The sequence below is a fragment of the Meleagris gallopavo genome, chromosome 4 (assembly GCF_905368555.1).
Source record: "Meleagris gallopavo chromosome 4, MGAL_WU_HG_1.1, whole genome shotgun sequence".
In the NCBI taxonomy this organism is placed as follows: Eukaryota; Metazoa; Chordata; class Aves; order Galliformes; family Phasianidae; genus Meleagris; species Meleagris gallopavo.
The window spans coordinates 31,651,285-31,677,151 of record NC_139407.1 but is presented as its reverse complement, the minus strand read 5'-3'; the positions used below and the strand labels follow the sequence as shown (position 1 = coordinate 31,677,151).

The window sequence follows — 25,867 nt, the reverse complement described above, 5'->3', positions numbered from 1 at the left end:
TGCTAAAGTAATAACCCAACCAGGTGGGACAAAACACTTCTCTGTTCCTTTAGCTGTAGGAATCACATTACCTACATGACGTTCCTCCTCTCTTCAGCTGCTCCATGTACCAGTACATAACCCTGCTACAGGAGGAGATGGTTCTGCCTGCTACTCCTTCAAAACAAAACTATCTGACCATCTGCCTCTCATCAGTTCTACTTCAGGGGTTTCATTTGTAATAGCTTCAGTAGAAAGCGCATAATTATTTCTGAAGATCAGTCTTTACTGCCTATCTCTGATCAGAAAAATATCCATACCAGGAGAAGCAGAACTTTCACAGTTCCCTAGAAAATAATTAGGGGAGAGGTTGGACATCTTAAAATAGCCATAAAATCCTCACTGCAGGGAGGAATCAAAACAAGCAGCATAAGAGTTTGTCATTCTATCTCATTGCTGTCTTTTTAAATTTTGCTTTATTCTGCTGGCTAACAGTACTTCACATCTTAATTGCAATATTTTGATTCTAATGGTTAGAAGAAATATTTTATTACAGTCATATGATACCAACTGACCTGAACATAAAGAATGTCTGGAATCTGATGCTATTCCTTAAATTACTTGCTACATGAGATGCAGTTGGCTTTTCAGCTGTAAAGTTTGTGTGATTTGTTCTGCCTCAGTCAGCTCATTAATTCAAAGAACTTGAATTCAGCTCATAATACATCTTAATCATTTAGTGGCATAAAATGTTATGCTTCGTATTTCCTTTAGAGAAGGACAGACATTTTTATATATGCACATGAGCACCCATACAATTATTTCATAGATACTTGATAGTACCCCTGACACTTTCCAATTTAAGATAAGGTATGAATATTATTTCAGATACCTGAAAAGAGAAGTGTGAAAATGAATTAGCTTTAATGGAAGCAGCATCACACAGATAAAATTCCCAAATTAACTGGAACTCAAAGCACGCCAATATCCAAAATACACCCTATATACTTACCACAGTTTTTAAAAAATGTATATTATATTCATTTTCTATATATGCTTCATGGTTTCAACAGCTACAGACCCATAAGTTAGAAAACACTCTGGAATGTACTGAGTTTATTATTCATATAAGGACAATACAATAGAAGTATTATTAAATTTAACTTCTTAGTTCTGAAACTGCTTATTTTTGAGAACTCTGGTCAGAAATTAAAGGGATAGAAAATTAGAAAGGAAACCTTGTTTTCTTTTATTCCATTGTACTTATAAGACAGTTGACTAAGTTTTCCCAAGTAATTCCTACAACAGTCTGCAAGGCAAATTACTATATTCACTGAACACTTGAAACTCTAGTACACATTTCTGCATGCTGATTGATCATTCCCCTCTGATGAAACCACCAGGTAAAACTCTTTCTTTTTGCTCCTGAAGAGTTTTCTCACTGAGTTTAATGGAAAAGATACATTCTCTTACTGTGCTCAAAAAGGAATATCCTAATGTTGATGCAAACAGAACACTGCTTTAGTTTCCCCAAGTTTGTAATTATATCTTACAAAAGGTGTTTGTATTGCCTTTTGGGACACAGTTTGGAGATTTACTTTCCAGAAGCCCAAACAGAGCCAGACCTCAGCAATGCATTCAGGAAGACAAATATATCTTTGACATCTCAAAAAGCCCATAGGACAAGCAAAAAGTTCAACACGCTACTTGATGAGAGGTATGCATTTTCATTTCTCAAAAAAAAAAAAAAAAAAAAACAGACAGACCCTTAGTCCGTTGCTTAACGGAGAAAGAGAACACATTAAGAAGAGGTCAACATAGGCACTGCCGTCTGCAATCCACGTATTAGATCGCTAATTTCACGAGGCCGGGAACGGAACAGGCCCCGGCATCCGCTACCACAGCGCCCTCTCGCGGGCGCGGCGCAGCGCACACGGTCGCCTGTCGCTGCAGGGCGGCGCGAGTGGGCGGTTCACACTCGGCCGTTGTTAAACGGCGCGGTGCAGGTTCGGGTGCTGGCCGGCCGGACCAGCGAAGGGGACGGAGGACGACATGGCCCCCCCCCCTGCGCCAAAATGCGACTTCTCCTTGGGTTTGCTGGGCTCAGGCATTCCCTGCCGGGCAGCGTTTCACTATTCCGCTGGCACTTAAGAGAAGCCGTCCAACAGCAAGACTGTGTCATGGGGCAGCTGTAGGAGCAGGTGGAACTCTTGTCCTTCTTGAGCACATCTCATTTCAAAGGGACCGACTGCTTTTTCAGTGGAAAGCAGCCAAGTGGGGCCGGGCAAGAAGGCACTCACTGCCCTGCAGGGCCACATGTGATGTGGGACGGACTTTGCCTTCCCTTGGGCACAGGCACAGGCAGTGTGCGGGCACTCGCTGCCAGCATGGGAAAGGATGAGGTGCTCAGGCAGGAGCTGGGCTGCCTTCATGACATTCCACTCTACAAATCCTTTGTGGCAGGCTGGCCACAGGTGGAGGCCTTCCAAGCCCGGCACGATGACCTGCTCATCGCTACCTACCCCAAGTCTGGTAAGTGGCTCCAAGGGAGATGGGGAGGAGAAGGATGGGGCACAGCTGGGTAGTTCACAGCCCCTACACTGTTGCCATGCTACCCATGGGCTGCAGGCACAACATGGCTGAGCGAGATCCTGGATGCGATCTACCATGATGGCGACTTGGAGAAGTGTCGGCGAGATGCTATCTATAACAGGGTGCCCTTCCTGGAGATGAAGGCCCCTGGGATACTGAGCGGTGAGCATCTGAGGGCTGTGCAGGGAAGGAGCAGTGCTGGGGCGGGTGTGGGGTCAGGGCACTGAGCCTCCATCCTGCAGGTGTTGAACAGCTGGAGAAAACCCCATCCCCACGGTTGGTGAAGACCCACCTGCCAGTTCACCTCCTCCCAGCCTCCTTTCAGGAGAAGGATTGCAAGGTAATGCCATGAAGCAGCTCCCAGTCTCTCTCCCCGTGGGGCAGAAGTGAGGGGACACCACTCCTGCCTCCCCAGCCACAGCCTCGGCTCCCTCCAGGTGATCTATATGGCTCGCAATGCCAAGGACGTCGTAGTCTCCTACTACTACTTCCACCAGATGGCCAAGATCCACCCTGATCCTGGCACACTGAGTGAGTTCCTGCAGGCATTCATGGATGGGAAAGGTAGGGGCTGAACTCCCAGACTCCCCAATAAATGCTAGTGGGGAGGGCATCCTTTGCTGTGCCATTTTTCAGCTAACCCTACCCACATCCTGCAGTGGCCTATGGGTCCTGGTACAAGCATGTGAAGGGCTGGTGGGAGAAGAGGCATGAAAAGCGGCTTCTCTACCTCTTCTATGAGGATATGAAGAAGGTGAGGATAATCTGGAGGGAGGGTCTGGAGCCTACGCCTGCTGCCCCAAGCCATTTCTGAGGGAGTGCCAGCAGCAAGCATCCCCACTCTTGCTGCTCCTCAGGATCCATGGGGAGAGGTTCAGAAGATCCTGCAGTTTCTGGGCAAGGAGGTGGCAGAGGAGATGGTGGCAAGGATCCTCCACCACACCTCCTTCCAAGAGATGAAGAAGAACCCTACCGCCAACTATGAGACAATGCCCACTACACTGATGGACCACAGCCTCTCCCCATTCATGCGGAAAGGTGAGTTTTGGCTTGTGGTGCCTGGTGAGGGGAATCCCCAGGGCAAACTGCAGCCCTCATCTGTGGATGCAGATATTCAGAGGGGCAGGTTTTGCCTCACATGCTTTCCTATCCCCTCAGGCATCTCCGGTGACTGGGTGAATCACTTCACTGTGGCCCAGAATGAGCGCTTTGACCAGCACTACCAGCAGCACATGGCAGGCTCGGATCTCTGCTTCCAGATGGAGGCATGAGGGGTGCACATCCTCGGGGCTCTGCACCCAGTGAAAAGCAGGCACTGGATTCCTGCTGCAGCAGTGCCAGACTGGGGCACACTACCATTCATTTTTATTCCTGTAATAAATTGCAATAGAAGGAGTGTTGCCAAGAAATTCAACAACTGCTCTATGAATGGAAAAACCCCAGAGCAGCCAGAAGGTGCCCAACTGCCCCACAGTGCTCTTTGCCTAGGCGTGTTTATGCCTCTGAATTGCTGCAGATTGCTTTGCAGAGCGGGCAGTGGCAGGGCAGAAATATCCATTGGCATTGTACCAACCCCAGGTTTGCAGGGCAAGCACAAGAGGAAACACCTCATGCCCCACTCATACTCTAGCACCCACTCACTGGCACCGTGACATGGGATCATCCCTGCTCACCCACAGGTTCTGCTTAGGCATCACTGGAGTAATCTGGTCTCCATCCCATTGGCATCAAGGATTTGCTCTGGAGCCCCAAATCTCCCATCTATACCATTTCCAGCTTTGGTTTTATTTGTTTCCAAAATAGTGAATTTCGGTGCTGAGGAACATCTCCAGCTGTCTCCAGCTGCTGGCTTTGCCAAAAAGATATGCGACCTCCCTCCCAGCACAGCGCGTCTCCCTTAAATTCTTTTCCCAGCAGTGCTCTGGCTGCTGGAGGCACTGCTCTTTTGCAACCGTGCAAACTTTAGACCCGCCTTCTGGGCAAGAGCCTAAGCACTGTCTCTCAGCAGTGAGCCCCACGCAAGTGACACCCTTTCCCAGCTCCATTTAGGATTGGATGCTGAGCTCGGCACTGCTCATCATAGGCGCTGGACTCACACCTCAACCCGCTGTCGGCTCCAGACCCCGCACGCCCTTTCCCTCCCCCAATGACGTCCCTATTCCCAAGCACCTCCCCGCGCCTCCATCTTCTGTGTGGGGAAAGGAAAATAAAGCCCCCCGTGTCTGCTGGCAGAGCATCCCTGCTCCTCGCGTCACACAGCAGCAGGTAATGAGCAGCCCCCAACTAGCCTCTGAAACGCTAAGCCTGAAGACCGGAGGGGCTCAGGAGGGGGGAATTTCCCCGCCAGCTGCAGAGTGTTGACTAGCTACTTGCTGGTCGATCCTTGCAAGGCCAGCTTTGCGGGGTGGTGCAGGCCCTAAGAAATGGGTTTGAGAATCTCTATGATCGCACAAGGGGTCTAGAGACAGGTGCAGGTCTTTGGTTTGCCAGATGCATCGGTGTGTCCGACACCAACCAACCCACACCAACACCAGGAAAAGGACAAGTTATCCTTCAGGACCTGCCCTTTGCCCAAGGGGCAGCACTCACTTTTCTCAAAACTCTTCTCCTGCTGCCCCAAAAGCTGATGCCAGGCAGGACATGGGCTTTTTCCCCTCTTGGCACCCTCTTTTTCCCCACCTTTGGCACCAAAATTCAGGGGCTCCCAATATACCTCGCAGGAGGCAGGGGCCACTTCCCAGGACACCAGCACACAAGACAGGGTTTCCTCCCATGGCTAGGACCGGTGAGCTCAGCAGGGAATTTCAGGGCCTGAATAGGGATGAGGTGGCCCCATGATGACCCCACTGCTATCCTGTGTCCCTTGTCCCCATCAGGATGGGCACAGTGGATGCCTATCTGCGCCAGCCCTGGAACACTGTGCATGCCATCCCCATGGTTAGTGCCTTTGCTCAGAACTGGGAGAGAGTGGATAACTTCCAGAGCCGCCCTGATGACATCGTGGTGGCCACCTTCCCCAAGTCTGGTGAGCAGCCTCAGCATGGGATAAGGGCCGTGCATTGGAAGAGTCAAGGTGCATTTGGGTGCCTGTGATGGGTTCAGGTGGGAACAGCACCAGCCAGACCCTTGTCCCTTCCATCCCAGGCACCACCTGGATCAGCGAGATTGTGGACATGATCCTTCAAGGTGGTGACCCCAAGAAATGCAAGCGGGATGCCATTGTCAACCGGGTGCCCATGCTAGAGTTTGCTGCCCCCGGGCAGATGCCAGCAGGTAGTGGGCTTTGGGCATAGGTCTCCCACGTTGGAGGGGCCACACTGGCCAAAAAGAATGGGAGCAGGTTGTGGTTTTCAGTAGTGCTAGTAGTGGAAGTGCTTTTTGTAGGCACAGAGCAGCTGGAGGACATGCCATCCCCTCGTATCATCAAGACTCATATCCCAGCTGCCATTTTACCCAAAACCTTCTGGGACAAAGGCTGCAAGGTAACAAAGTTGCAGGGAACATAACAGGAGGGAATCTGCAAATTAAGGGTGTGACTAGCCCTGCTAGCACCTTGCAAATCCCCATGTGCCACCAACACCACCCCCTCTGCAGATGATCTATGTGGGCCGCAATGCCAAGGACGTGGCTGTCTCCTACTACCACTTTGACCTGATGAACAAGCTGCATCCTCACCCAGGGACATGGGACCAGTATCTGGAGGCTTTCATGGCCGGCAAAGGTGGGAGGGGACCCGTGGGAGGGGACCTGTGGGAGGGGACCCATGGGAGCAGATGGGGACACTCAGGGTGCTGCCATGTGGTGACGTCCATGGCCACTCTCCCCACACAGTGGCCTATGGTTCTTGGTTTGACCATGTGCGGGGCTACTGGGAGCGCCGCCAGGAGCACCCCATCCTCTACCTCTTCTATGAGGACATGAAGGAGGTGAGGGGCTGGGGCTAATGGTGGGGCTGGGGCTTGGTGGTACTGGGGCTGAGCACCAGTCCTTGCCTCAGGATCTCTGCCGGGAGATTGCCAAGGTGGCCCAGTTCCTGGGGCAGGAGCTGACGGAGGTGGCACTGGAGGCCATTGCCCATCATACATCCTTTGAGGCCATGCGGGACAATCCCAGCACCAACTACAGCATTGTGCCCTCCCACCTCATGGACCAAGGGGTCTCCCCCTTCATGCGCAAAGGTGAGCAGCCCCAGAGGGCTCCCAGGCCCCTCATCCCCTCTGGCCCTACTCAGTCCCTTCTCACCCCCCCAGGCATCACCGGTGACTGGAAAAACTACTTCACTGTGGCTCAGAGTGCGCACTTTGACCAGTACTATGCACAGAAGATGGCAGACACCGACCTGTGCTTTCGCACACACATCTGAGGTGCCTTCTCCTGTCCTCATTCCACAGCCCCATATTGCCCACCCACATCCACAGGACCACCTGAGCAACACCATGGGCTCTTTCCTTTCTTGGTGCTGCTGAAGAGAAATAAAGTGTCCTTGCTGAGCTCATTCTGTGTGCTGGCTGCTGCATCACTATGCTTGCTTCATCCCTGACACACCCATGATCATTCCCCAGACTGGGGCCACCAAGTCCAGTAAACATGAACTCTGAACTTCCCCGGCGCTTGCTCCTCCCTCCTGGTACGTAGACAAACATCTCCTTCCGCACACACTCCGTCCTCCTCCCTTCAATTCCAGAGCTTCCACTGGACCTGAGCTCCCTGTCCTCTGCCACTACCTTCCCTGTGCCACCCTCCCGGTATCACCGTCCTTTTGCTCTCCTGCTGTCACGTCCTTGTGTAGAGCGCACGCTGCCAGGTGAGGCCTCCTGCCTACACTCAGCCCCCTGTACTGTGGGTGCCTCATGGGACCAATGGGTGGGGCTGCTCAAAGACTTGCGGGACTCAGCCCCTGGCATGACAAGGCATGGGGTTTGGGCTCTGCAGGGGTGCATACAGTACCCCAAAGCCTCCCCCATGGATGGGAGCTGCTGCAGGATGTTACCAGTCCTTGTCTCCCTGCTTCCCTCCCTAGAGGGGAAGAGAGGGGTGGTGCTAGAGAATTCTACTACCCAGGACATTCTTGGCGCTCCACTCACTGTTCTAGGGCTGCAACTTCCCAGCTGTGCATGCAGACTAGTACCCACAGGTCAGGAGGACAAGGGGGTCCTAGGCTGCTCCCCCACGCAGCTGCCTCCCATGAGTCTTCCCTTATCCCCATCAGGATGGCCACGGTGGACAGATACCTGCGTCAGCCCTGGAGCATGGTGCATGGCATCCCCATGGTCTGCGCCTTTGCCCCGAACTGGGAACGGGTGGACAACTTCCAGAGCCGCCCTGAAGACATTGTGGTGGCCACCTTCCCCAAGTCTGGTGAGCAGCCCAAACCCCACCAGGTGTGGTGGTCCTGGGGTCAAATATGTGGCATAGCCAGGACCTGCTATCTTAGGAAGGTGCATGTGGGTTTCCTTTCATCCCACAGTACTCATTTGGAGTCTGGGGACTTTGGTGGTGCTGAGAGTCTCTTCAGTACTTTCCTCAATGGGCCAATTTCCCCAGGCACCACCTGGGTCAGTGAGATTGTGGACATGATCCTGCAAGGTGGCGACCCTGAGAAGTGCAAACGGGATGCCATCACCAACAGGGTACCTATGTTGGAATTTGCTGCCCCTGGGGAGATGCCAGCAGGTAGGGGGGGAAGGGCTCATCTGGGGGCATCCCACCAGGGGCTGTGCCCAGAGGCTCACAGGAAAATCCTTTGTGGTCCCCAGGAACAGAGGTGCTAGCTACCATGCCCTCACCCCGTGTGGTCAAGAGCCACCTGCCTGCACATATCCTACCCAAATCCTTCTGGGACAATGGCTGCAAGGTAGCCCCCAACCTCGGTCTCCTCAGCTACTGTATGTGGTGTTCAGAACCCCGAGGGATGAGAGCATCCCCACCACTGGAGAACTAGGTGCTGTCACCAGACTCTTCCACAGATAATCTACGTGGGTCGCAATGCCAAGGATGTGGCCGTCTCCTTCTACCACTTTGACCTGATGAACAAGTTTGAACAACATCCAGGGACATGGGACCAGTACCTGGAGGCTTTCATGGCCGGCAAAGGTGGGGGGAACCCATGGGAGCAGATGGGGACACTCAGGGTGCTGCCATGAACCCTCATGATTGCTCTCCCCACACAGTGGCCTATGGTTCTTGGTTTGACCATGTGCGGGGCTACTGGGAGCGCCGACAGGAGCACCCCATCCTCTACCTCTTCTATGAGGACATGAAGGAGGTGAGGGACTGGAGTTGATGGTGGGGCTGAGGTCTGGTGGTACTGGGACTGAGCACCAGTTCTTGCCTCAGGATCTCCACCGGGAGATTGCCAAGGTGGCCCAGTTCCTGGGGCAGGAGCTGACGGAGGTGGCACTGAAGGCCATTGTCCATCACACATCCTTTGAAGCCATGCGGGACAATCCCAGCACCAACTACAGCACTGTACCCTCCCACCTCATGGACCATGGCGTCTCTCCCTTCATGCGCAAAGGTAAGCAACCTCAGTGGATTCCCAGACTCCCTGGCTCCTCTGGCCCTACTCAGTCCCTTCTCACCACCCCAGGCATCACTGGTGATTGGAAGAACCACTTCACCGTGGCCCAGAGTGCACACTTTGACCAGTACTATGCACAAAAGATGGTGGGCACCGACCTGTGCTTTCGCACAGAAATCTGAGTCTCACACACCTTCAGATTTCTGCTTTTGCAAAAATAAAAGAGTTTTACTTCAGCCTTCCCACTGTCTCCCCAGCATCATTTCACAGTCATTTGATATCAGCTGCATCACTGTGTTGAGCATCACCCACTAGGACACACATCTAGTTGTGCACACACAGCTTTTTGGGGGGAGGAAAAAATAAGTCAGAGATGTGCTTTCAACACATGGGAAACAAGTATGTCTTCTGTTCTCTGTGCACATCTCTGCTGCCACCCTGCACACAGTGGTCCTGTGTCCACTGTCTCCATCCTCATATATCCATCAGCAGGTGCTGATGAAAAGCCCCCACTGAGGTCACACAGCAGCTGAGCCATGGGAAAGAGGCATGGTAAGTGGGATGGGGCCAAAAGCATCCCTGGCACTGCCAAGAGAGAGCCCTGTTTACTGTCAGGGACCTGGAACATCCACTGCTGCTGTCTCTGAAGGAATCCCTCTGAAGGTGTGATTTCCTTCTCAGATGCAGGTGAAGTGGTCCGAGGCATTCAAAAATGACATTCTGGTTTTGCTGGGTGCTGCTTGTTTTGTTCTTATGCCCCTTATTTCTTGTACCAACACAACCACCAGTCTTTCATTCACTTTCATCTCACTCCATTCTCTGGCACTCCATGGGCATTCCTCAGGCCATCACCCCCTGGCCATGTATTTCTGGGCTGAAGAAATCTGTATGAACGCTGGATTGCTTCTGGCAGTCCCTCTCTCAGCCCCTCAGCACCACAACATGACGACTAGCTGCAGGAATTTCCTTTCATTTCTGCTCCCCCTGCTTCCCAAAAGCACCACTGCTTTTGCCAGACTGCTCAATACGCATGCAAATGACTTGGTTTTAATTTGTTCCAGGCACTTCCTGTCCTCTACAAACCCTTTGCATGCCTGTGTTGATACAAAGCCAGGCCTTGCAACATCCCCTCCCCTTCCTCTTGTTTCTCAAGTGGCACGCTGCACCCACATCAGCAGAAAAAAAAAATTATCCCTTTTGTAATTCCCCCTATACAGAAATGGGCTCTGCTCTGCCTCCAGATTGCTTTCTTAGACTACAAAGCCTGCAGGTGGATAAAGTATGGCATCAGAGATAGGTACAATTAGTGAATTCAGTCAAAATTTAGCAGAGATCTCATTTGTTTTTCATTCTCCTGTGGAGCTACTAATATATAAATGCATTATGAAATGTGAGTAAACTCCTGCATGGCTCAAAGCAATGGCTGCTGCACACCTGTTGCCAGAGCCCATGACAGCATGGTCTTTGCCTGATTGCTCTGTGGGACAACTCCCTGCTGAGTCCAAACTTCACACACTAAAATCAATCACCTCTGAGCTGACATGGCTCAGGAAAAGCCCTGATACAGACAGGGCTGAAAAGGCACTGGATGGCTTCCACCACACCTGCACCCTCCCATTTGCAGATCCAGTGGTCCCTGTGGCACATAGCAGTCCTGCAGGAGGGCTGACACCAGTCTACCCTGACAGGATGCAGCACTGATTGTACACAAAGCTTGGCCTGGATCCTTTCTCATTTTGGTTTTTATTTCCCCTTGCAGAGTGGAAAGGCCCAAGCGTGAGTTATCCCACTGTCTGTATAGTTACATGCAAAGGTGTCCATGCAGCATCTGAATTAAAAAAAGCATCTGAAACTGGACAAGGAAATATTGTAAGCACAGGTACATTTTGTCCTCTTGCAATGCTGAGATAAAGTCACAAGCTGGCTGAGAAATGGCATTATGGCACAGGTTCTAGTTCATCACCTTTTGCTGGAGTTTCCCTCTTACACTTGCGGATTGCAAGGGCATCAGTTTTCTACTGTGGACAGCATGTGTTCCTCCATCTAACTTCCCATCCCAACCCGTACTTGGGGATGAAGCAATCTCCACAAAACCTCAGTCTTCTCCACCCACACACTGCTCTCCCTCTGAAACACTTGTTTTTTACAGCTCGACTTTTGAGGTGCCAGTGGTCATCGAGGCTTACTTGCTGTCACACTTGGGTGGATGTGGAAGATGTTTTTGTACCTGTGTGTGAAAAACATGAGGCTGGATGCCCTACCCTTTGTGTAATTAAACTTGAGTAACCTACAGCTATTAGAGATCAGAGGTTGCATCAGTTTCTGCAGCCGTTATGCTGAGTAATGCTAGATATGTAAAATGCAGGCACATAATACCATTCACTTTCTTCAGCTTACTTTTCTTTTGTTTGCTAGATTTCATCCTCAAATCCTCTTAAAGCTTATCTTTTCTGCATTAAGAGTAATGTGAGTACCACCTTTAAAACATGTCCTTTCAAATTCTAACCTTAAAGGAGGGCTTTAACCCTCTGGTTCCTCTGGTAATAGCTCTCAGCTTCTACAGAGGAATTTGTTACTGGGGGTTTAGAAACATCTTACAAAATTCAGCACTATGTTCTTACTGATGAAGATGGTGAAGGTGTAGTGTGCAAGACATATGAGGAGTGGATGAGGTCCCTGGGTTTGCTCAGCCCAGAGCAGAGGAAGCTGAGGGGAACCTCATGGCAGCTACAGCTCCTCTCAGGGAGTGGAAGGGCAGTGCTGAGCTCTGCTCTCTGTGACAGTGACAGGGCCTGAGGGAACGGCATGGAGCTGTGTCAGGGGAGGGCCAGAAGAGTGTTAGGGAAAGGCTCTGCACCAGAAGGCGGTGGACATGGAACAGGGCACACAGGGAGTGGGCACAGCCCCGGGCTGCTGGAGTTCAGGGAGTATTTGGGCAACACTCTCAGACACAGGGTTTGGGTTTTGGGTGGTCCTGTGTGGAGCCAGGGGTTGGACTCAGCGATCCTTGCAGACCACTTCCAACTCAGGATATCGTATGATTCTATGATTCTCAACTGAGTTTGCAACTCCAAGCATCAGTACAGAAGGGGAAGAGTGGATTGAGAGCAGCCCTGTGCGCACTTGCAGCCTGGAAAGCCAACCATATGCTGGGCTGCATCAAAAGTATGGTCAGCAGGGCGAGGGAGGCTATTGATATCCTCTACTCCACTCACAAGACTCCACCTGCAAGGAGTAATGGTTTTAAACTAAAGGAGGGTAGATACAGATAAGATGTAAGGAAAACATTCTTCACTGTGAGGGTGTTGAGGCACCGGCACAGAGAGCCTGTGGATGTCCGTCCCTAGGCCAGGCTGAATGGGGCCCTGGGCAGCCTGATCTGCTAGGTAGCAACCAGCCCACAGGAGAGTGTTGGAACTGGGTAGGCTTTAAGGTCCCTTCCAACCCAAGCTATTATCTGATTCTACAATTGTGGAGAAACTAGTGGAGGTGAAGCCAATTACTGTCACAACATGCTGCATGCTGGTATAATTGCCCCAAACAAAGGGTTTAGAAAGTTTATGTATCACAGACAAAATTTAAGAAAAATACAGAGATGTATCTTCAGATTTCTATAGTTTCCAGTTAGTAACGTTTGCCTCAATTTTTGGAACCAAATGCCACTCACAGTACTTAACAGCAAGGCTAATATGCAACTCTTGAAAAGCTTTGCAAACAAAGTACAAGATGCTCTTTGTTCCAGTTTGTAAATGAGTCTATTATATAAGAACCAATTTTTTATACCAGCTAGGACCTTAATAGGAGCAAAAAATATTTTTAGCCTCAGAAACCGTATCTCTGAGCTACAGGATGCAAATCCTCTGAGAATCTGGCTCTGTAGCAACATCACAATATTCCCTAGCACAGAAAAGACCATCCAAATTATTAGATTACCGAAGGACAACAAAGCAATGAGTAATCCTGGAAGACATGCCCCCTTATGATCATCCCATATTGTATTACTCCCTCCTATTGAAAATACATGTTCAGAGTGAAACTTATTTAAAGTCCTGCCCAGTGCCAAACCTTGCCAGAGCCCTGGCAGGCTAAGAGCAGGTGAGCTGCAACACACAGAAGCAAACCAGCACAGCACATTGCATCGTATGAACCAGAGCACGATGATGATTTTGCACCTCCGAAGGCTCTTCTAGGTAAGAGATTTGCTGCATGGCATTGCCCCTTTCAACCAGCTGAACCATGTTAGATTGAGCATATCATGTTCTGTCCCATTTTGATTCCTAGTGATTGAAAGCTCCTTTCAGGACACAGTGCTTACATTTCCAAAAGAGAAACAGCCCAGAAGATGCAGGTTCCAACTCAAGAATCACTTCTGGCAGCCAGGAAGTAGACAGACCCACAGTTAGATATCCGAACCAAGCCTACAATATGACCAGTGTGTTGCTGATGTGCCCCAGACAGCAGCAATGACCCTTCAGCACCAGAACTGCCATGATTTGTATTACTTAAACAGTGTAAAAGGGTTGAGATGGCTTACTGATGCCTACAATATCACTTTTTTCCTTTTAGTCTCATCACAGGTGTCCATCCGGCTTCTGTAGCCCCAGGCTTTTGCCCCAAGTCTGGCCATACCTTCATGCACGCAGTTCCTGCAGCACAGCTGCTGTTGGCTCAGCAGAACCGCGTGCATATTCTGGGAATAAAGAGTAAAAAATATATTTTGCATATGTAATTGTACCTTAAAAGGTAGAAACATTAAAGTATGCAGGCATCACGGCTTTTGCAATTGAAAACAGACATCAAGTCAGATATGGCTGTGCATTCTTCAGCAAATTTCAATATTCCTTCAGTGTTTACAGACACACCACTTATTTTCTCACAGTTACATATCTACCAGCACTTACTGACTAATATAGCACCTATATAGTGGAAGAAAATCCCTATTATTTGCTTTCATGTTCTCAGTAAGGATTTTATCCCTCAGAGAGAAACTAAAAAAGTACAATAAACAAATTATTGTGCAAATGGACAGGTCTGAGGGAAGCAGGGACTTCTGACAGTGCTGGGACTGCTGCCACCCCTATCTAGGGAAAAGAGTACTCTCAGGGGGAAGTTAATGGTAGAAAAAAGAAAGGGAAAAGCAAATCACCAAGCATCCTTTCCTGTCTTTGGTTCAGGTTTGAAAGGCCCTGCTCTAGCAGCAGCAGACTCACACAAACAACACAGAGGTGGAGTGCTCCTAGCTGGAAGAAAAAGCTGCCAGGCCATCCAGCCCTCAATTCTGCCATGGCCACAAAAGCCACCAGCTCCAAGAAATGCCTCCAGCTTCTTGCTTTCTATGTGGCTCTGGTAGCACCTGTCTTCTGTGGGAATGTGCTGGTCTGGCCAACGGAGGGCAGCCACTGGCTAAACGTGAAGATGGTTATTCAGGAGCTCATCCACCGTGGGCACAGTGTCACCATCCTGGTGTCCAATGCTTCCCTCTTCATTCAGCCAAAGGCTGAGACCACTGAGAAGTTTGAGGTCTTTAACGTGCCCTTCAAGAAAGACACCATTGCAAACCTGATTGAAGAGATTGTGGCATTGTGGCTGAACAACAGGCCAACAGCCTCGACCTTCTGGCAGTTTTACAGGGAGCTGGGGAAACTGTCCAAAAGCTGGCACCAGGTCAACCGGCAGATGTGCGATGCAGTGCTGACTAATCGGGAGCTGATGGCTCATCTACAGGGCTCTGGCTATGACCTGCTGCTGTCAGACCCAGTTACTCTCTGCGGGGACCTCGTAGCTCTCAAGCTGGCCCTGCCCTTCATGTACTCCCTGCGCTTCTCTCCAGCCTCAACTGTTGAGAGGCACTGTGGCAAAATCCCAGCCCCACCATCCTACACACCTGCGGCCCTGTCTGAGCTCACTGACCACATGTCCTTTGGCGAGAGAATTAAAAATATCCTGTCTTATCACTTGCAAGACTACATTTTCCAGAGATACTGGGGAGAATGGGACATCTACTACAGCAAGATCTTGGGTAAGCTGTTGCTACATAGCTTCTCATCACTCAGCTTCCTATACTATGAGCTACAGAGCTGGGAGCATAGAAGGTGGCAAAGGGAAGGCCTGGAGGGGGAAGCAATCAACACACGTCCACCAACAAATTTTTCATTGTGTCAATATATGGAAAAGTGAGTAAGCCACCAGTGAAAGAGTGAGGCAGTTGAGGTTCAGGTTGGATATTAGGAAAAATTTCTTCTTAGAAAGAGTGGTGAGACATGGGCACAGGCTGCCCAGGGAGGTGGTGCGGTCATAGATCCTGGAGGTGCTCAAGAAACACAGAGATGTGGCACTGAGGGACATGGTTAGTGGGCATGGTGGGGGTGGACTGGAGGTTGGACTGCATGATCTTAGAAGTTTTTTCCAACCTTAATGATTCTGTGATTCTTTGACCTCTTACATATGGCATGTAATGGCAGTCTGAAACAGTAGGCCAGAGTGATTTCAGAAACCGAAATAATTAATATCTTCTACAAAACAGAAGCCCCATTTCTCTGGAGATCCTGCTTCAATCTAACCAGGCAGTCCTTACAGTCTTAAGTCAACATTCGCCAAACTGCCTAAGTCAAGTACTTTTGTATCAACTGCACCCACTCCTGTAAGGATGCTGTGCTGGCATGGTACTGTGTGAAGACAGGAATCTATAGGCATTCCAACTGAAGGATTTGCCATAATTAATTCTAATGTAGAGTCTTAAGAAACTTCCCCAGCACAGTGCGCTCTCAGCATGGAGAGCTCAGCTCATACTTCTCCTCTCATGCTCACACTGAAAGCATACAACAGAACTGCTTTCCTGGGTCAGAGCATCACAATTAGGTGAGCTACAAGCCAGCCTTGACCCTCAGTAACAACTGAGGTGCACTGTGCTTTTGCAATAGACTTCACTTACATCACTGGTAAAGAAAACCAATCCTTCCTAAATACAACTTGTTTTGTGCAAACAGACCTTCCACCTACAAGGGAACAGTAAAAATAACAAGCCTTCCTCAAAGGCTTTTGTTTTGGACTCTTCTGAGCAAATAATAGAAAAATGTGCTTGGGTAAGTACACAATCAACATGACATGTTTACTGAGCTCGCACCAACCCTGTGTAATAGGGCACCTCCAAGTCTCACAGGACACAATCTGCCTGTATGCTGCAGGACTCCACAAGCAGAGCAAGCTCTTGTCATGTGTGCAGCAGACAGGAGCTTCAGTTCAGCTTCTCGGGGTCTGACCACTACTTTCACTTCCCCTGCATGCTGGAAAGGATGCTCTGGACAGCACAGGACCCACAGCAAATGCTCTGCCCAACATAATGATTGGGAAAACAGAACTAGGCAGGAGCACAATTATTATTTCTTGCACAGTGAAGAAGTCTCACACCATTTCTTACCTGGAAATCAGAAGTATGGCTGTACATAAAGCAGCTTAGCAGAGCTTCTGGTTCTACTTACAGCATATTACTGGGACCTGGTGGCAGACAGGACAGCCCATGGCCATCAACTTGCAGCTCCAGCCTCATTCCAGGACAGTTCTGGAGGAGGAAAGTTCATGTGAGGACAGCCTTATTCTGACAGAAGTTGCTTGCTTTACCATGTCATCTCATCTACATGGAGATCAGCTTGCCAGTTGCAACCCTGGATCACCATGCTAAGCGTACCGCAAACAGATGCTCAGTGGCTTCATAAAGCAAAAAGATGCACACACAGTGGGTGAACATTTCTCTGAACATCAGTTGCCACTGGAGCTGCCAGAGGAATGACAAAGTCACCTCTTGTACCAAAAATAACAGAGATTATAGCTAGATAGGCACAAGAGCCAGGACAGCTCAGAAAGACAACTCTCACAGCTCTCATTGCTTCAGAGGAAACCCCTTCCAGCTTCATCAAGTCAGTGACCGCCAGATGGAGCCAAGTGGTTCCAGTCACCTTTTCCCTGGGAAAACATGCCATTATCCACGACGGGATTTTGCACCAGCTACCTTGGCTCTTTGCCTTACAGTGTCATGCAGGCCCAGCCCATTTCAGTGTGTTCTGCTGCTCCCAAGGAAGCAAGGCCACTGAGGCACTGAGAAGCACTGTAAATCATGTCAGGAAAGAAGGTGGCTGTGCTGTGGCTGCTGGCTGTGCTGGGCTCTGTGTCTGGTGGGAAGGTGTTGGTCTGGCCAGTTGACAACAGCCACTGGCTTAACATGGAGTTTATCCTGCGGGAACTTGTAGTCCGGGGCCATGAGGTGACTGTGCTGCTGCCTTCGTGCTTCCTTATCCTCAATGGCACTGAGCCCTTACCTTTCCAGTTTGAGATGGTCGAGGTGCCAATCAGCAAAAGTGAGATGGCTGCCGCAATGGATGAAGGTTTCTATTTTTGGTTCTACGAGGAGAGAAGGTTACCCTTCTGGGAAAGTCTTAAAAAGATGATTGATATACTACGCAAGTTCGAGAATATAACCAGAACCATTTGCGATGGAGTTGTGAAGAACAAGGTGCTGCTGGAAAGGCTGAGGGCATCTGGCTTTGATGTCCTCCTGGCAGACCCACTGATGCCCAGCGGGGAGCTGTTTGCAGAAAAGCTGGGTATCCCTTTGATGTACACCATCCGGTTCTCCATGGGCAACACAGTGGAGCGGCTCTGCGGGGGACTCCCAGCTCCTCCTTCCTATGTGCCAGCCAGCCTAAGCTCCCTAACAGACAAGATGACCTACACACAGAGGATAAAAAACACGCTCTCCTATGCTCTGCAGGACCTCGCATACCATTACATTCTTTGGGGACATTGGAATCAATACTACAGTGATATTTTAGGTAAGCTGCTCTTACTTGCAGAGATTACACATGCTATACACATTGGTCTGCAAACCCAGAGCCTTGGTGCTAAGGTACAAGTTAGGACCAAGGCAGTCCTGAACTTCTTTCCTCCAAAATATTTGTGTCACAGCAAACAACCCAGGCAAGAACAAACATTACCTGTTTCCAGCTACAGCTAAAACCATACAGGTACTTTTAACATAGGCAAACCTATCAAATGCTAATACCACTTGAAACAGCCTGTCAGTCAAATGCAAGACACAAAGAAAAGAATACCACTGCATTTCTACCAAATGCTACTACTGAACTAAAATTTCTTGTCACGGGGTTATCCTTAGGTATAAGTCCGCGACAGGGGGGCACAGGCCCCGGGAAAAAGAGAGAAAAAAAAAAAAAAAGGGAGTACGAACGGTTTGCCGCGACCCGGCCAGCCCCGGACCACGTGCGCTCCGGGACAGGGGGAAGGGCAGAGAGCTAGCCGACAGTTTTAACAAAAACACAACGCAACGATCTGAGGAGGAGGGGTAATCTACTGAATTTAACTAAATCGAACAAGACGAGAGAGACAAGAGTATCAAAAAACGAGAGTCAAACCACGATAGTGCGAGGGAAAGCATGCGCTTTCCCCGAGCAAGCTAAGACGGCTAAGCCGGACCAGACGGAGAGAGGCAGACCTCCGGGTCCTATCCGCAGCTCCACCCCACTGCCTCTGCCCGCCCCTTCCATCAGGATACTCAAGGAGTCCGCAAAAGGCAGTAAAGGGGAGCAGAACAATAACTTGTTAACTCCCACTGGTCCACATGATGTTCTGACGTGGAGTACTGACAACAAAAAATCACGAAACCACAACATTTCTAAAGAAGAAAGCTATACGTTTTCTAGAGGGCTATCCACCAAAGTTACCTTTTTTTCCTTTAGTAACACGCTCACTCCTTAGCTCTCCTCAGAATGAAGATAAAACCGGCTCCCTAGGTCTTCATAGGTTTGGAAGAGCAACTGTCCCTGCAGTCTAAGAAGACTGCAATGCACTGAGTCTCACTGGGCAGTGATACAATTCCCCCAGCAGCAAAGAAAAAAAGTACTCGGCTTTTTTGAAGGTATCTTAAAGAAGTATTTGGAGTTGCTTACTTGTTTATCTAATAACAACTACAGAACTAATTTTGAAGTTTTGTTTTAAAGAGTTCTTGTCAAGATTAGGAAGAAATAGGATAATCTTCATTCATTAAGGAATTAATTTATTTATTTTGCAGTGGGGGAGAAGGAATTAAAAGGTTGTTATTTCCATGTGAAGATTTAAGTGCCTTTATTTATTTTTCAGATCTGTAGTAGTGTGTGGTTTTGTTGAGAGAGCAAAGTTGGCAGGAAGTCTTACTACTGGAGTACATAGCCACATATTTATTTGTGTTGCTTATCAAGTTTGGCAGCAGCTAGAAAGCCTTGTGCTGGAAGCAATGCACTTTGCTGAACTTAGGCTGTGTCAGCTTCAGGCTGCCTGAAGTGAGTGATTTATTGGGTTTTCTACTAGTCATAAAATGTGTGCATTAGCACTTAAGGTTACACATACAAACTCTATGTAAGCCTACTTTTTCTTCCCTCTGACTGCAGTCTGCTTATCTCCTGTCTGAGCTGTATTAGTCCAGTGAGGGTCCCATGTAGTGGTGCTGGGCTCCTGGAGGAGTGCCCAGGCCCTACTTCAACTCAGCATAAGCCTCATCCTCCTGCTCAGGAAAGAACAGATACCTGTTCTCCTCCATTTACACATCAGTGGCACAAGGCATCTTTGATTTATCTGTGGGATTACCTTCAGAAGGGGAAATTAGGATTCTTGTGTTGGACTGCCCTGAGCAGTGAGGGGCAAAGAAGGTGAGCAAAACCCAAGCTCTCCATTTCCTCCTGTTTCTTCTATGGAAATGGCCTTGATGCTGTGTTGACCTCTGTCAGGACTGTCCCCTTCCAGTAATCAGGAGATTAAAACCGCAACCAGCCATACAGGTAGTTTGGTTCTTAAAGGGCAAAGAAGCAAATGTAGACTGTAATCAAGTGAAAAGACTGAGCTCCTTGGGCTCCCCTAGCCTGAACTCCTGCTGTGCACAGAGATGTGTACCTTGAAGATCTGGCAGCAGGGTAAGGGCTTCTGGGCCTCGCATGCTGCAGGCTGCACTTTCTGGTGAGCAGAAACAGGATTTGCCTTCATTTCCAGAGGTTGGCTGCAGCTCTGCAGGAGATTCCAGAACGGGATTTACTGCTTGCCCAGCCCTCCTACAGGTGGCGTTATGTGTACTGACATGCCCTCTTGCCAAGGCTGGCACCAAGTGAATCTCACTTTTACTGGCTGTTTCCAAAGTTGTTTGCATACTAACGTAGTGTAACTGTTTCAAGCATGCTCAGACTGGAGTTGTGCGTGGACTGCTGAGATGATGGGGCAAAGATTCTCCTGGCTACTCTGGACCTTTGCGTGCTGCTGGAGTGTTGGCTTTTGTGGGAAAGTGGTGGTCTGGCCCAGCGATGCCAGTCACTGGGTCAACATTAAAGTGTTGCTGGAAGAGCTTATTCTCCGGGGTCATGAAGTGACTGTGCTGGTACCATCAATAAATCTGCTCATCGACTACCAAGACACGTCATCTCCTTTCACCTTTGAGGTCCTGAAAGTGAACATCACCCAAGAGACCCTGGATGCTCTCATGGAGGACTTCCTCAATCTCTGGATAAATGACCTCCCTAATCTGTTCCCCTGGGAGGTCATGTGGAGGATGAAAGAAGCCATATACTCCTTTTCCAACTTGTCAAAGCAGTCCTGTGATGCCTTGGTGTCAAATCCTCAGCTGATAGCAAAGCTGCATCAGGCCAAGTTTGATATTCTGGTAGCTGACCCTCTAGCTGTATGTGGTGAGCTTGCAGCAGACCTACTGGCAATCCCTTTTGTCTACAGTTTCCGTTTTTCTGAGGGGAACGTGGTAGAGCGGCTGTGTGGTGGGCTCCCATCTCCACCTTCTTATGTGCCTGCTAGCACAACAGGGTTGACGGACCAGATGTCCTTTGTGGAGAGACTGCAGAATTTCTTCTTTTACTTTGCCATGGATTTATTTTTCTTAAAGTTTTGGCGAGATGAATGGGACGGATACTACAGTAATGTCTTAGGTAAGGCAGCTGTTGAGCAGTCTCTCTTGCATAAATAGTGCTTTTTGAATGTTTAGAGAGCTTAGTGCTATAGTCTCAGAATATTTCCTTAAAATGTCTCAATGTGGTAGATGACCTCCTTGAAGATGTAGTCCCGCGTTAGAAGAGAGCACATTGAGCTCCTTCCATCACTGATAGAAGGAAGGGAAAGGTCTCTGAAGGAGGCTGTAGATTACTACAGTAGATGAAGACGCTAGTCTCTGCTGTGTCACAGGCACAAGTCCATTCTGCTTCTATACTTTAGTCCTCTTTAACATCTGCTGCATTCATTTGATGTAGAACAGAAGTTTGCAAACGACACCAAGCTGGGAGGGAGTGTTGATCTGGGGAGAAAGGCTCTACAGAGGGACCTGGATAGACTGGATCGATGGGCCAAGGTTAACTGTATGGATTTCAATAAGGCCAAGTCTTGAATTTTTGTCGCAACAACCCCAGGCAATCCTACAGGCTAGGGGAGGAGTGGTTGGAAAGCTGCATGACAGAAAGGGACTTTGGTGTACTGATGGACAGTCAGATGAATATGAGCCAGCAGTGTGCCCAGGTGGCCAAGAAGGCCAATGGCATCCTGGCTTGTGTCGGGAATGGTGTGGTGAGCAGGACTAGGGAAGTCATCCTGCCCCTCTGTTCGGCACTGGTGAGGCCTCACCTTAAGTACTGTGTTCAGTTTTGGGCACCTCAGTACAGAAAGGACATTGAGGTGCTGCAGCAGGTTCAAAGAAGAGCAACAAGACTTGTAGAGGGCTTGGAGAATATGCCCTACAAGGAGAGACTGAAGGATCTGGGGCTGTTTAGTCTGGGGAAAAGGAGGCTGAGGGGAGGGAGACCTTATTGCTCTTATCTCTCTCATCTGAAAGGTGCTTACAGCTAGAGCAGGGTTGGTCTCTTCTCACTGGTGACAGGTGACAGGATGAGAGGAAATGGCCTCAGGTTGCACCAGGGTAAGTTTAGGTTGGATATCAGGAAACACTTCTTTACAGAAAGCGTTGTTAAGCACTGGAATAAGCTCCCTAGGGAGGTGGCTGAGTCACTGGATGTGTTTAAAAACTGTCTGGATGTGGTGCTCAGGGACAATTTAGCTGAGGGTTGTTAGAGTTAGGGTAGTATGGTTAGGTTGAGATTGGACTCGATCTTTAAGGTCTTTTCCAACCTGAGTGATTCTATGATTCTATGAACAGATCTCTGATTTCTTTTATTCTTTTCTACATTTTAAGCAGAGTGTTTTCATTCAATTTTCTTTTTCATTCAAAATTGTAGCAGTTTCAACACACAGTAGTGCACAATTTACCTTACTTCTTAGGAGAGCAGAGATGATAATTCTGTGTTGGTCTGACAGAGGTTGTTTTTTATCTTTTAAAGCTTGTATAACCTAACAGATACCAGTGCAGTCCTGTTATATTTCCACTTAAGGACCTTTAGAGCGTTTAGTTGCAATTTTTTTGTCAATAATGGTACTGCTGGTCAGTTCTTCTTGTGAGCTGCATGCCCGTTTTAGTGCCTATAGAAGAATTTAGAGGACAACTGTTGTTTCTTAATTTTGAGGACAGGCACTTCTACAGCTAAGGTAGCGGATAAAGACTGGAGGGCAATATCATTGTTTCAGTAAATGCAAGCTTCTGGAAATGGCTCCATTAGTAACATGGAACCAGGATTGAAATTGAGCCTGTCTTGTTCTAACTAGGAACACTGGCTGTCGTTAGATGAAAAGGGCAAAGTTGCATGCAGTCATGTTGCATGCATCATCTGGAGGTACTATCTGGCAGCCCTGATTGGTATGGATGCTAAATGTGGGTGGTCTTCTCCAAGAAGACATTTCCCTTTCTGTCACCATACAGAGTTTGAAATACAGTTTCCTTAATCTATATACTCAAAACTTCTGTTCTAGCCTATTACAGCACAGAGCGTGACTCAAAGTCTATAAAAGAGAGCTTTCAGTTAAATGGACATTGAACCTTGTCTAGAATATCCATGTTCAAACAGATAAAAATGAACATCAAGCACAAGGGCATCTAGTCTATAGCCCTCCAATCTCTTCCTCTGTTTTCAGCAAACACCTCTACCTTCCAGACTAGCCTTTCTTCCATTAGTTGAATTTTTCTACCATGTAAGACTTGACAGTTTCACACTACAGTTTGTGACAGTGACATTTTATATCACTCTAGTAGTAATGCAGGTGTCATTTTCACTACTGTAATTTTATAGCTGAGTCATTGCCCTCTACTTTAGAAAAAAATAATAATAACATAGAAAAAAAAAAAAAACACCACCATTTTATTTCTTTTTAATGCTGATCAAGTACTATAAGATGCTCTAAAGGCAACTTTCCTCCTGCTGTTTATTTTGCTTGGGTACTGCTAGCATTAGATCATTTAACCCTTTTCCACTTTGTGGGGAAAATATCACAGAGAACTTGCAAAATGTGCCTAAGAATACGTATTTTCCAAATGGGAAGCTATAAGAGTTTCTTCCCCACCCCCTTTTTTTTTTTTTTTTTTTTTTTCTCCTGCAGATGAATTTCTAAAGACATTTTGCCTAAAACAGTGTTACAGAAGCCACATTTTGGGCCAGTTTTTCTCTATACATTTCAGCAGAAGTTTTCCCAGTCCCCAGCAGAACTTGAGCTAACTGTATCTGTTTTTTTCACAGCCACAGAGCAGCCACAGACTGAGACATCATTTGAAAAACACAACAGAACTTGGTTAAAAACTTTCTTCTTCCCTGACTTCTGATCATCACTTTGTGATTTAATCTTATGTGGCTATAAGTTTTCTGTGACTGTTTTCTTCCTCCAAATGGTGTTTTAGTACAAGCATAGGTAATTACATTTTCCAGCAGTACAAGAAATGCACAGAAATTAAATGCTTCCCAACTTGCTCGTATACATTTATCCTGAAGGTTCAGAATGGTTTTAAAGATACTTTTGCCTTGTTTGTGGCAACTTTAGAAGACTGAAGAGGGACGGGGCAAGGAATAGGTCTAGATTTGTCCAGATTTTCTCTTCCTGCTCATTTAACAGAATACAGTGACTGGGAGTACCAAAATACAAAGGTAGGGCTAGTATTTTGCAATCTACTGCAAACAAGATTATACTCGTGACTGTTGTAAATGCCTTGTACCTTGCCCACAGGAAGGCCCACAACCCTGTGTGAGACGATGGGGAAAGCAGAGATATGGCTAATCAGAACATACTGGGATTTTGAATTTCCTCGCCCTTTCCTGCCCAACTTTGAGTTTGTTGGAGGACTTCATTGCCAGCCTGCAAAGCCACTGCCAAAGGTATTCTTTGTTCTGCCATTGGCTGGTTATCTACAAAATCTATTTTCATCCCTGATAAGCCATGTCATGAGAAAGCTCATTCTCAAAACAGATATTTTGCTGCTGGTGGGAGCAGGAGGGAGCTATTTAGCAATCTGCCCAGGCTTGTGCAAACTAAGGGCTGGGTTTACAGCTTGCTGTCAAAAGACGATAGGTGAGTCAGCAGGAGCAAATATGGGTATTTGTTTTAGGAGAAGTAGGTGTTACCTCAGAGCAGTGAAGTGTAAAATTTAATTCTAAGACACTGAAAGAAAACACTGAAATACCTGATGTAGCAGGTCACTTTGACAAGAAACACTTTTTAAACAAAATGGAGCCAAGATTTGCAGAAAGAGACCAGTGCTGAACACTTTTTCTATTGGTACTTATTTTAAGACATCTTAAAGGGAGTAAAATACTCTGCATTTCCAGGCTGCTATGACTGACAATTTTCAGGTGGAATCTGGAACTCCTGGATATTGATGATGATGAAGACATAACAAGCTCTGGTCTAGATTATTACCCCTACAGGACCCTTTTAGGAGGCAGGATATTTTGCAGTATAAATTGTCTACTGAAAAAAAAAAAAAGAAAAGTAAGTTTTCTTGACTCTTAAATGTTACAACTCTTAACTGCTACAAGGGTTGAGTTGAGAGAGAGGTATAGCCATTCCCTTTTGGATACTATTACTTCATTTCACATGACACTACCTGCCAGGGAGGATTCCTGAGTATGCCTTCTCACCCCAGTGCCAGGATCCATTCCTGCTGGTCATGCTCTGGAAGAAATGTTTCCTGAAACTTCCTGACTTGCATTCAAAGAGATAAAGCCTCTTCTGCTTGTCTTGATGCTTGTCTTGCTCCTTCTTGGGGAGAAGCTGCCTGTTCTGCCGAGGGCAATGTGTATCTTTGCAATAGCCTTCTGTCAGCAGAGGTGCTTTTAACACCACGATCATCTTCTTGATAAATTAAATAAATTATACTCTCTCTTCACATAATCTGTGTAATATGCATTGTGTGATTACTGTTAGTATGTCTTCTACCTCCTAGGAAATTGAAGAATTTGTTCAGAGTTCAGGGGAACATGGCATTGTGGTATTTTCTCTCGGGTCAATGGTCTACAACCTAACTGATGAAAGAAGTAATGTGATTGCCAAAGCGCTCAGCCAGCTTCCACAAAATGTGAGTTTACTTTCAAGTATAAAACAAACTGCCTTGTTTTTGTCACTAACACTTCCTTTAGCAAACCTACATTTGATTGGCCTGATTTTTATCTGTATGTATGCTGGATATCCCATTGCCAGAAGCTGGGCTTTGCAGAGGCAGACTGCCGAGCCATCCCATACAGAATTAAGGTATTTCTCCTCGATTCTCAACCCAAATGGTATGGAGGCCAAAATAACTAACCAAAGATCTTATTTAAAGCCAAAGCTGTTTGAATTACTGATAAAGGATATGTGAGTTTGAGAGAATGCTCTGCT

The 25,867-nt window shown here is 47.9% G+C and overlaps 4 protein-coding genes and 1 long non-coding RNA gene across 13 annotated transcripts in view; 4 read left to right on the top strand and 1 right to left on the bottom strand.

The window, feature by feature from the left end:
* The first annotated feature begins 2,104 nt into the window (after positions 1 to 2,104).
* LOC109367286 (sulfotransferase 1 family member D1-like) lies at positions 2,105 to 3,963 on the top strand. Its single transcript, XM_019614721.3, has 7 exons — positions 2,105 to 2,511; positions 2,608 to 2,733; positions 2,814 to 2,911; positions 3,009 to 3,135; positions 3,231 to 3,325; positions 3,429 to 3,609; positions 3,730 to 3,963. Exons 1-7 carry the CDS (start codon positions 2,301 to 2,303, stop codon positions 3,840 to 3,842), a joined length of 951 nt encoding a protein of 316 aa, XP_019470266.3. The 5' UTR covers positions 2,105 to 2,300; the 3' UTR covers positions 3,843 to 3,963.
* A 608-nt stretch (positions 3,964 to 4,571) lies between these two features.
* Positions 4,572 to 7,066, top strand: LOC100549463 (sulfotransferase 1B1). Of its 3 annotated transcripts, none has more exons than XM_085222742.1 (8): positions 4,572 to 4,836; positions 5,448 to 5,644; positions 5,716 to 5,844; positions 5,956 to 6,053; positions 6,166 to 6,292; positions 6,403 to 6,497; positions 6,569 to 6,749; positions 6,822 to 7,066. In XM_085222742.1, exons 1-8 carry the CDS (start codon positions 4,718 to 4,720, stop codon positions 6,932 to 6,934), a joined length of 1,059 nt encoding a protein of 352 aa, XP_085078868.1. In that variant the 5' UTR covers positions 4,572 to 4,717; the 3' UTR covers positions 6,935 to 7,066. The 3 variants fall into 3 exon arrangements, with proteins under 3 accessions (XP_085078868.1, XP_019470265.2, XP_019470264.2); XM_019614719.3 differs by having other exon boundaries at positions 4,579 to 4,836; positions 5,448 to 5,596; XM_019614720.3 differs by lacking the exon at positions 5,716 to 5,844 and having other exon boundaries at positions 4,574 to 4,836; positions 5,448 to 5,596.
* Positions 7,067 to 7,208: 142 nt separating this feature from the next.
* LOC100547627 (sulfotransferase 1B1) lies at positions 7,209 to 9,333 on the top strand. 2 transcript variants are annotated; one of them, XM_003205682.5, is made up of 8 exons: positions 7,209 to 7,375; positions 7,781 to 7,929; positions 8,116 to 8,244; positions 8,328 to 8,425; positions 8,538 to 8,664; positions 8,742 to 8,836; positions 8,908 to 9,088; positions 9,161 to 9,333. In XM_003205682.5, the coding sequence occupies exons 2-8, from the start codon at positions 7,782 to 7,784 to the stop codon at positions 9,271 to 9,273; spliced, it is 891 nt and encodes a 296-aa protein (XP_003205730.2). In that variant the 5' UTR covers positions 7,209 to 7,375; position 7,781; the 3' UTR covers positions 9,274 to 9,333. The 2 variants fall into 2 exon arrangements, with proteins under 2 accessions (XP_003205730.2, XP_085078869.1); XM_085222743.1 differs by lacking the exon at positions 8,116 to 8,244.
* Positions 9,178 to 17,122, bottom strand: LOC146544464 (uncharacterized). The gene is made up of 2 exons (XR_014883001.1): positions 16,509 to 17,122; positions 9,178 to 13,781 (listed from the first exon to the last, which is right to left on the bottom strand). It is a non-coding gene; the product is annotated as an uncharacterized LOC146544464 (long non-coding RNA).
* The window catches only part of LOC100549312 (UDP-glucuronosyltransferase 2A2-like), a 21,109-nt gene continuing 9,505 nt past the window's right edge, over positions 14,264 to 25,867 (top strand). For 2 of the 6 annotated variants that reach the window (XM_085222729.1, XM_085222728.1), the window contains exons 1-3: positions 20,272 to 21,057; positions 24,221 to 24,369; positions 25,437 to 25,568. In XM_085222729.1, the coding sequence (XP_085078855.1) occupies positions 20,334 to 21,057; positions 24,221 to 24,369; positions 25,437 to 25,568 (1,005 nt within the window). In that variant the 5' untranslated portion in view covers positions 20,272 to 20,333. Of the gene's footprint in view, positions 15,111 to 17,141; positions 17,917 to 20,271; positions 21,058 to 24,220; positions 24,370 to 25,436; positions 25,569 to 25,867 lie in introns of those variants that run through there. The other 4 variants (XM_085222731.1, XM_085222730.1, XM_010709904.4 and 1 more) reach the window with 4 other exon arrangements.